Source organism: Papio anubis, chromosome 20, assembly GCF_008728515.1.
Source record: "Papio anubis isolate 15944 chromosome 20, Panubis1.0, whole genome shotgun sequence".
Lineage (NCBI taxonomy): Eukaryota > Metazoa > Chordata > Mammalia > Primates > Cercopithecidae > Papio > Papio anubis.
The window spans coordinates 6,174,240-6,184,063 of NC_044995.1; the positions used below are offsets into that span (position 1 = coordinate 6,174,240).

The 9,824-nt window shown below is 54.1% G+C and overlaps 1 protein-coding gene across 7 annotated transcripts; it reads right to left on the reverse strand.

Annotated features, from left to right (window-relative positions):
• Positions 1-348: 348 nt before the first annotated feature.
• Positions 349-9,587, reverse strand: SIGLEC10 (sialic acid binding Ig like lectin 10). Of its 7 annotated transcripts, none has more exons than XM_031659236.1 (12): positions 9,471-9,584; positions 9,247-9,353; positions 8,778-9,167; positions 8,361-8,471; positions 8,001-8,048; positions 7,577-7,846; positions 7,243-7,290; positions 6,856-7,113; positions 6,500-6,784; positions 6,098-6,191; positions 5,386-5,497; positions 349-1,724 (listed from the first exon to the last, which is right to left on the reverse strand). In XM_031659236.1, the coding sequence occupies exons 2-12, from the start codon at positions 9,281-9,283 to the stop codon at positions 1,449-1,451; spliced, it is 1,929 nt and encodes a 642-aa protein (XP_031515096.1). In that variant the 5' UTR covers positions 9,284-9,353; positions 9,471-9,584; the 3' UTR covers positions 349-1,448. The 7 variants fall into 7 exon arrangements, 6 of the variants coding, with proteins under 6 accessions (XP_031515096.1, XP_009193368.1, XP_031515100.1 ...); XM_009195104.4 differs by having other exon boundaries at positions 8,361-8,645; positions 9,471-9,582; XM_031659237.1 differs by lacking the exon at positions 349-1,724 and adding an exon at positions 4,400-4,726 and having other exon boundaries at positions 8,361-8,645; positions 9,471-9,586.
• Positions 9,588-9,824: the final 237 nt, after the last annotated feature.

Below are 9,824 nucleotides of genomic sequence, written 5' to 3' on the forward strand. Positions count from 1 at the left end.
AGCTGGGGTGTGTCAGAGGCAAATCTTTGCCTACCTTCTCAGAACACCATATTCAGAGAAGGCTACTCAGGACAGATTTGTCAGGCTGTTCCGAATGCCCAGGTCTGGGATGAGATGGCCTATCCATGGAGGATTTTTTTTTTTTTTTTTTGAGACAGGGTCTCACTCTGTTGCTCAGGATGGAGTGCAGTGGCGTGATCTTGGCTCACTGCAGCCTCGGCTTCCTGGGTTCAAGTGACCCTCCTGCATCTGCCTCCCGAGTAGCTGTGTTACAAGAAAGGGGTCCTGATCCAGACCCCAAGAGAAGGTTCTTGAATCTCACACAAGAAATAATTCAGGGCAAGGCGGTAAAGTGAAAGCAAGTTTATTAAGAAAGTAAAGGAACAAAAGAATGGCTACTCCACAGACAAGAGTAGCTCCTAGAGCTGCTGGTTGCCCACTTTTATGGTTATTTCTTGATTATTTGCTAAGCAAGGGGTGGATTATTCATTCCTCCCTGTTTTAGGATGTATCGGGTAACTTCCTGATGTTGCCATGGCATTTGTGAACTGGCATGGCACTGTCAGAAGTGTAGCAGTGAGGACAACCAGAGGTCACTCTCGTGGCCAACTCGGTTTTGGTGGGACTTAGTTGGCTTCTTTACTGCAATCTGTTTATCAGCAAGGTCTTCATGACCTGTATCTTGTACCGACCTCCTGTCTCATCCTGTGACTTAGAATGCCTTCACTGTCTGGGAATGCAGCCCAGTGAGTCTCAGCCTCATTTTATTCAGCTCCTATTCCAGATGGAGTTACTCTGGGTCAAATGCCTCTGACAGCTGGAACTACAGGCACACATCACCAAGCCCAGCTGTGTTTCGTTTTTGTAGAGACGGGGTTCACCATGTTGCCCAGGCTGGTCTCGAACTCCTGGGCTCAAGCAATCCACCTACCTCAGCCTCCCAAAGTACTGGGATTACAGGCATGAGCCACTGCACCCAGCCCATTTGGAGGATTTCTTTGTTGTTGTTGTTGTTGAGATGGAGTCTCGCTCTGTTGCCCAGGCTGGAGTGCAATGGCGTGATCTTGGCTCACTGCAACCTCTGCCTCCAAGATTCAAGCGATTCTCCTGCCTCAACTTCCCAAGTAAGTAGGACTACAGGCGCCTGCCACCATGCCCAGCTAATTTTTGTTATTTTTAGTAGAGACGGGGTTTCACCAAGTTGGCCAGGCTGGTCTCAAACTCCCGACCTCAGGCGAGCAGCCTGTCTTGGACTCCCAAAGTGCTGGGATTACAGGTGTGAGCCACCGTGCCTGGCCAGATGTTTTTTGAGAGACAGAGAGAGAGAGAGAGAGAGAGAGAGAGAGAGAGAGAGAGAGAGAGAAACTTTGCACTCTGTTATCTTCAAACTCTTTCTTACTCTACCTTCCTTCCTAGCTGAGGTCCCAGTCCTAAAACCTAAGAGACCTTCATTGGAACTTGACTTCTGCGTAATCCGCCTGGGTGCCCTTGGGCATCCAGGCCTCGGGCCTGGGTCTGACGCCTGGGAAGTTGAGCGTGGCATAATGGAGCTCCTCTTGGCTCTCCTGGGATTCTGGGGCTTGACTGGATGATTTGGGTTCTGGGAAACTGGGCAACTGATGCTGCTTTTTCTGTTTCTTCTTTGATTCTGGGGAGGGAGCACCTGGTGGAAGAGGGGTCCGAGAAGGACTGCGTGGTGTGGCTTTCTGATTCCGATTCTGAGCCTGAGGGAAGAACGACCATCCTTCATTCATTCATTCAGCAAATATTTGAGCACTTACCACGCGTCGGGCACTGATTTACAGCACAGAGTGAAACTAAGTCCCTGCCCTTGCCTTGCTGAGCTTGCATTCCATCTTGGAAGGAGGAACAGATGATAATTAGCAAAAGTACAATGACTGGTAAGTGACAAATGCCATCAAGAAATTTGAGCACCTTCTAGAAGTCAGCGAGAGGAAGGGTGAGATGACTGTTTAATAGGGCATCCAGGGAAGTTCAAGACCAGCCTGGCCAACATAGCAAAACCCTGTCTCTACCACAAATACAAAAATTAGCCAGGCATGGTGACACATGCCTGTGGCCCCAGCTACTCAGGAGGCCGAGGCAGGAAAAATCACTTGAACCTCACAGGTGGAGGTTGTAGTAAGCTGAGATTGTGCCACTGCACTCCAGCCTGGACAACAGAGAGAAACTCTGTTTCAAAAAAAAAAAACTGATAGCCGGTCGAGGTGTCTCACACCTATAATCCCAGCACTTTGGGAGGCTGAGGTGGGTGGATCATCTGAAGTCAGGAGTTGGAGATCAACCTGACCAACATGGTGAAACCCCATCTCTACTAAAAATACAAAAATTAGGGGGGCGTGGTGGTGCTTGCCTGTAATCCCAGCTACTCGGGAGGCTGAGGCAGGTGAATCGCTTGAACCAGGAGGCGGAGGTTGCAGTGAGTCAAGATCTTGTCACTGCACTCCAGCCTGGACAACAACAGTGAAGTCCCATCTCAAAAAATAAAATAAAAATAAAAAAATAAAATAAAGGATAGCATGCATGCACGGAGAGACAGACTGGAGGGGGGTGGAGAACGGGAAGGAGACTGGAGGGGGGGAGGAATGGAAGAGACAGACTGGGAGGGGGGGTGGAGAATGGAAGAGAGACAGACTGGAGGGGGGGAGAATGGAAGGAGAGAGACGGAGGAATGGAAGAGATGGGGGGGGGTGGAATGGAAGTAGGAGAGACAGGACTGGAGGTGGAGAATGGAAGCATAGAGACTGGAGGGGGGGAGAATGGAAGCAGAGAGAAGACTGGAGGGGGTGAGAATGGAAGCAGAGAGACAGACTGGAGGGGTGGAGAATGGAAGCAGAGAGACTGGAGGGGGTGAGAATGGAAGAGAGACAGACTGGAGGGGGGGGTTGAGAATGGAAGCAGAGAGACTAGGGGGGGGGAGAATGGAAGGAGAGACAGACTGGAGGGGGGGTGGAGAATGGAAGGACTGGAGGAATGGAAGGAGATGGAGGGGGGGGAGAACGGAAGCAGAGAGACAGACCGGAGGGGGGGGGGTGGAGAATGGAAGAGAGACAGGACTGGAGGGTGGAATGGAAGAGAGACAGAGACAGACCGGAACGGAAGAGAGACAGACCGGGAGGGGGGAACGGAAGGAGACAAGAGACTGGAGGGGGTGAGAATGGAAGCAGAGAGACTGGAGGGGGTGAGAATGGAAGCAGAGAGACAGACTGGAGGGGGTGAGAACGGAAGCAGAGAGACAGACTGAGGGGGTGAGAATGGAAGCAGAGAGACAGACTGGAGGGGGGGTGGAGGAATGGAAGTAGGAGAGGAAGGAATGGAGGGGGGGGGTGGAGAATGGAAGAGACTGGAGGGGGTGAGAATGGAAGCAGAGAGGATGGAGGGGGTGGAGGAATGGAAGCAGAGAGACTGGAGGGGGGTGGAGGAATGGAAGAGACTGGAGGGGGGAAGAGAGACTGGAGGGGGGTGGAAGAGGACAGACGGGAGGGGGGTGGAATGGAAGGAGAGACAGACTGGAGGGGGGTGGAATGGAAGGAGACAGACTGGAGGGGGGGTGAGAACGGAAGCAGAGAGACTGGAGAAACGGAAGGAGAGATCTGGAGGGGGTGGAACGGAAGCAGAGAGACAGACTGGAGGGGGGTGGAGAAATGGAAGTGAGAGACAGGACTGGAGGAATGGAAGGAGAGACAGGACTGGAGGGGGGTGGAGGAATGGAAGAGACTGGAGGGGGGGTGGAAGGAGGAGACAGACTGGAATGGAAGATGACTGGAGGGGTGGAATGGAAGAGACTGGAGGTGGAATGGAAGGAATGGAAGAGACAGGAGGGGGTGGAAGAGGACCGGGGGGGTGGAACGGAAGAGATGACCGGAGGGGGGGAGAATGGAAGAGAGGACAGGACCGGAGGGGGGTGGAGAACGGAAGCAGAAGGGAAATGGAGAGGAATGGAGTGGAAGAGGAACTGGCATGGAAAGGAATTTGCTGATGGATTGGTTGTGGGGTGATAAGAAGAGAGGAGTGAAACATGATTCTAAAGCTTTGGACTTGGCTGGGAAAATGTGGTGTTATTTGCTAAGATGGGGATAGAGATGGAGCATAAATGGTGGAATTAGTCTTTTTTTTTATTTTATTTTTTTAATTTTAGATGAAGTTTCACTCTTGTTGCCCAGGCTGGAGTGCAGTGGCGTGATCTCACTGCAAACCTCCGCCTCCTGGGTTCAAGCGATTCTCCTGCCTCAGCCTCCTGAGTAGCTGGGATTACAGGTGCCCACCACCATGCCCAGCTAATTTTTTGTATTTTTAGTAGAGATGGGGTTTCACCATGTTGCCCAGGCTGGTCTCAAATTCCTGGGCTCAAGCAATCCACCCACCTCAGCCTCCCAAAGTGCTGGGATTACAGGTGTGAGTCAGCATGCCTGTCCTTTTTCTTCTTGAGACAGGGTCTCACTCTGTCAACCAGACTAGAGTGCATGGCATAATCACGACTCACTGTAGCCTCCAACTTCCAGGTTCAAGAGATCCTCCCACCTCAGCCTCCCAAGTAGCTGGGACAATAGGCATGCACTACCACACCCAGCTAATTTTTAATTTGTTTTGTAGAGGAGAGGTCTCACTATGTTGCTCAGAATGGGGAATTATCTCACATTGGTTCTGGACAGGCTAAGTTTGAAGTGCTGATTAGACACCCACATGGAGATGTTGCATAGACAGTCTGCAGTTCACGGAAGGAGGCAGGAGACAAAAATTTTGCAGTCGTCAGCATAAGATGTTATCTCTTAATAATTTCCAGAATTTACAGAGTATTACCCAGGGGCCAGGTGATATTTTGAATATTTTATTATACAAGTACAATATATTTAACACCCAGCATCATCCTAAGAGGTGGCCGCTAGTATTATCTCCATGTTACAGCTCAAGAAATTGAGGCACAGAGAAGTGAAGATACTTGTTTCATCACACAGTGATGACAGCAGGATTTGAACCCATGCAGGCTGATTTCAGACCTCCTGTGCTGAATCCCTATGAGGTACAGCCTCCTGATGATACGCGTAATTGTTAAGCAGTTAAGTGTGATTAGTAACATCAATGGTGGCAGTAATAATGGAATAATGGCTACCTATTGAGAAAGCGCATGTATTCTAATCCTCAAACCAACTCTCAAAGGAGACAGGGGAAGAAATGAAGGCTCAGAGGGGCTGAGTGACATGGCTGAGGTCTCATACCTAGTAAGTGCCAGCCAGGATTTGAATTCAGTACTATCGTTGGCACTTTTCACACCTTGATGTCCATAAGATAAGGGGTGCAGAAGTCTGAAAGTGGGGTGTCAGCTTTAGAGAAGAGAAAGAGCGGAAGCATGGCCCAGACACTCACCAGGGGGCCGGCCTTCGGGACCACATTGATGTAATCCAGGATCGTGCTGTGCCGGGAGAACCTGGGCCTTGGGGTCTCTGTCTGGGTCTGTCTCTTTGGTAGAATCTTCATGCTGAGGAAACGAACACATCTGTTTGTGCACCGTTGCACCTCCCTGTGACAGACTGCCACGTTTACTACTTGAGACCGTCACTACGACAGTTACTGCTACTACTACTACTTGAAACCGTCGTTATGAGACTGAAAGAAGGAGGACAAACGTAGAAATGAAAACTCAAGACAAAAGAAACTTTTAAAGGAAGGGGTCAGGGGAAGAAGAAGAGGGCTCCCCGCTTCTAGTGAGCAAGGGCAGCCATCTGAGCCTCTACAGCCCTTCGGATTTATTGGGTAGAAAGAGCAGGGAGCAGGGAGGTAACGATTGGTCAGCTGTTTAATTGATCACAGGTTCATATTATTACTAACAAGCTTCAGACGTGCCTAATTACAAGAAACACTTTGCTTGGGGTGTGACTACCCTCAGTATTCCTTCTGGGAAGCAGACGCAGTTTGTCAGTTTGCCAACATTCTGCATTTATGAGAACAGTTTGCGGTTTACTTGTATAGCCTCCAGTGGTATACTGAGATGATCACGACCCTCACTCTTTCGGCCTGCAACACCTCCCCTCTTCCCGGGTCCAGGCCCCAGACTCCGCTACTCCTCCTCTTAACCTACATGATCAGGGTGAGGCAGAGGAAAAGAAGAGCCGTGATGCCGATTCCCAGAAACGCTCCGTTGGAGAATGCCGTTGAGACGAGTCCCTTCTTATCTGCACACGGAGAGGGTCAGGTGGGCATTTCCCACCCACGCAGGGCTCACGAAGCCCACTCGTCACTCAGCATTCAGGCTTCCAGTTCCCATTGCGGACATTGTATCTGCAACCCCTCTGTTTACTTTAAGGAGGCCTTGCCACACCCCGGCCCAGGTGTTAGGACTTCCCATTGTGTTTTCCTGTCGACATACAGATGCCACGGGTCTCCTGTGTCCCTCCAAGCTCCTGCTTCAACCACAGGACCCTACTCTTTGCCCCACTCAGCTTCTCCTCCAAGAACCTCGGCATTCAGGAGGCCCCCTAACCTGGAAGCTGCAGGATGGATCCACTCCGGGCCCCATGGACGTTCCAGGCCTCACAGCTGAGCCCGAGGCCAGAGCTGAGCCCTCTACGGAGGCTCAGGGAGCTGTTGACCCAGGGCCTGACTGAGCTGGAGGTGACGTCAAAGGAGTCCTGGCTGCTCTTCCCCTCCAGCAGCTCCTCCCCAAGCCACCAACGCAGAGCCGGGGCCGGGCTGGCTTGGGAGGAGCAGCTGCAGTGCAGACCCTCAGCCTCCCAGGAGCAGGAGGGGCCCAGCAGCTGTGGGGGGTCTGTGGGACGGAGGACAGGACTCAGCAGGGGCCCCTTCCTGGCACCCAGGTGCCCCCCTTTCCCCACTCACAGTGCACAGAGAGGCTAACAGAGACGTGCTGGGAGCCCAGCGGGTGCTGAGCGTGGCAGGTGAACTCTCCTTCTTGCTCCACTTGAACCCGAGGCAATTCCAGGACCCCAGGGTCTGAGGGCAGGGAGGAGCCCACGGTCTGTCCCCCCTGGGTCCAGCTCAGCCTGGCTGGGGGGCTGCTGTGGGTGACACAGACCAGGCGCAGGCTTTGGCCCTCCAGGACCGGGAGGGACGTGCCGTTCCCGAGGTTTTCCAGGACTAGGGAAGGAAGGGGCAGAATCGACGTGCAGCTCAGGGCTCAGGGACCCTCCTGCATGGGGACCCTCCAGATGCCTGGGCCCCCAATTCGGCACCGAGAGGCCCTGGCTCCTCTCTCCCCTTTCCTACCTGTCCTGTTTGCTTGGGAAACCATCACACTCAGGTTCTCTGGAGGATCTGAAATGGAGAGAGGGGACCGGCTCTAGACGGGCCAGGGGCTTCCCCCTGGGTAAAGGGAAGTGTCCTGGAGACTGAGGTGGGGGAAGTGGGTGGGATAGAAGGGCAGTGCAGAATCACCCACTGAGTCCCAGACACAAACTGCATGAGGGTCTACACAGGTAAGGTCAGTACCCGAGGCCTGGGGCTCTAGATCCCCTTAGCTCTGGGACCCTGAGCCCAGTCCCTGCATCCCCACCCATTCTGCCCTCCCGATGGACCCCAGGCCCCTGCTGGGCACACTCACACTGCACAGAGAGGTCCAGGGCTCGCTGCTGGGAGCCAAGCCTGTTCTCCGCTCGGCAGGTGTAGCGCCCTGAATCCGCGGCCTTCACCCCGGGCAGCTCCAGCCCCAGGGTTCTGGGGCCCCAGGGGTGGGACAAGGAGAGGACTCTGTCCTGCAGGACCCAGCTCAGCGTGGCGGGGGGCTGGCTGTCAGCAGCACAGAGGAGCCGCAGGAACTGGCCTTTCTGGGCTTCCAGGTATGGGACATTTCCCTGGGGCTGGAGCTCCAGGGCTGGAGTGGGAGGAAAAAAACAAGAGAGAGAGGGAGGGAGAAAGAGAGAAGGGGTACAGGGAGGAGCACATCCCCTCATCCCCTGAAGCCTTTTCATCTAAAGACGACTGGCCCAGCCCCAGCCCGACGGCCCTCAGTACCTGACCCTCAGTACCTGACGTGTTGTCACGGAAAATGCTGATAACAAGGTCTCTGGGGGCGTCTGCAACAAGATTGTGAGCTGGCTTCAGGGAGGGATGGTTTGTTCCCACAACCGGAAAAATTCCCCCAGGGAAAAGAAAGTCAGACTATCCCGGGAAGACAAGTGGCCAACCAGTGCCATGGCTCCCTCATTCCCATCCCTCTCCCAGGGCTACATCAGTGTCCTGGGACCCTATGGCATCCTCTCCCTGGACGCTTCTGAGCTGGGAGCCGCTCACTGCCCCGCTGGGCTCCTCCCCCTCCCCTGTCTCCCCACCCTTCCCCACACCCACCGGGTCTGTCTGCACGCCCCAGCGTCCCAGGCCACACTCACAGGCCACACGGAGTCGGACGGTCCTCTGTGCGCTCACACCCTTTCTGGAGAAGTCCACGTGGCAGGTGAGGTCGGTGTCGTGATCCTGGGGGCTGGGCGTGAAGCTGAGCACTGAGAAGTGGGAGGTCGTTGGTTTGGTTCCTTGGGAGGAGAGGGCAGTCCCCGTCCAGGAGAAAGAAGGGGCTGGACATTCCTCAAAGGCCCAGTTAAACACACAGATGACCGTCACTGGCTGCCCGGGCTCCAGGGTCTCGGGGATGTAGACATCAGGCTTCTGAGTCAGGGCTTGGACAGAGACGGGGGTGGGGGGGTTCTAATGCTGCAGGGGTCCCTGAGAGCCCTCTCTGCTCAGCCCATAGCCTGTCCCCAGGGTCCCTCTCCAGTGTGACAGGCAGCGGTTCCCATCCCATTCCATACCTGTTACTTTTAGAAGGAACCCATTGTTCTTGAAATTATATTTCACATATGTTCCTCTCTCCACCCGAAAGAAGTACCATGCCGCATCCCACATCTGTGCGTCTCTGATCACCAAGGAGCAGCTCCTCTTGCCGGGATCCCCAGTGAGCTGGAATCGGCCCTGGGTGCTCATTTCCACCTCTCGATTCTGGTCGTTTGTCGCCACTGGAGCATCCTTGCTTGTCTCAGTCTCAGTCCCTGCTTTGAACCAGTAGCCATAAGCTGGGGTAGACTCTGTCCAGCCCCTTGAGGGGTAGTTGAAAGAGCAGGGCACAGAGACACACAGGCCCTCCAGCACCGTCACTGACTCCTCCACTCGTATCCAGAAGCTCTCATCCGTAGCCTGGGACCCTGTGGGGAGACAGAGGCTCAACCTGAAACCCCAGCCCTAGCTCCGCCCCACGTCCTTTCTGGTCCTCGGCCCACTCACCGCCCAGCAGCGAGGACAGCAGCAGCGGCAGTAGCATCTCGGCATAGGAGGCACGGGACCTGCCTGAGTCAGGCCTATTCTCTGGTCGAGCTGTGAGTGGCTCAGGGCTGTTGGCAGAAGGGGAAGCCAAGGGCGGAAGCTGAGCCCTGGGGCCTGATGCATGAAATGAGCTTCAGATGCTGAGGTCACAACTCCTTTCCCTTCCTCTGCACTCTCCAGCCCACCTTGCCCAGTTGTCCTCTGGGTCTCTTGGGGGCCCAGCCTGGCCTTGGGCTTGTTGAGCTGGTCCTTCCAGAGCTCCCTGTGTAGGAGGAGAGAGCAGGCTTGTGTCTATCCTGGGGGCCTGACTGGGGGTGGGGTAGTGGGGTAGGGGCTCTCCCTCTGGGCCCTGGGTCATTGAAAAAGCAGAAGTGAAAAATCCACAGTGAGCTATACCCTTGTCTGGGCCACTGGTGGTGTAGGTGGTGGGTACAGGGGAAGGGACAGTTACTGGAGGGGGCTGGTCTTGTCAGATAAAATGCAGGATGCCTGGTTAAAGCTTTCACAGAAAAGATAATTTTTTTTTTTTTTTTTAGTAT

What these genes read in the sequence shown, in the direction of transcription:
- SIGLEC10 (XM_009195104.4), bottom strand. Translation starts at nt 9,283, where the DNA reads ATGCTACTGCCGCTGCTGCTGTCCTCGCTGCTGGGCG. An exon ending in TGTTAGCCTCTCTGTGCACT is followed by an intron (nt 6,785 to 6,855) that starts GTGAGTGGGGAA and finishes TCCGTCCCACAG; the next exon opens with ACCCCCCACAGCTGCTGGGC. An exon ending in ATCCATCCTGCAGCTTCCAG is followed by an intron (nt 6,192 to 6,499) that starts GTTAGGGGGCCT and finishes CTCCGTGTGCAG; the next exon opens with ATAAGAAGGGACTCGTCTCA.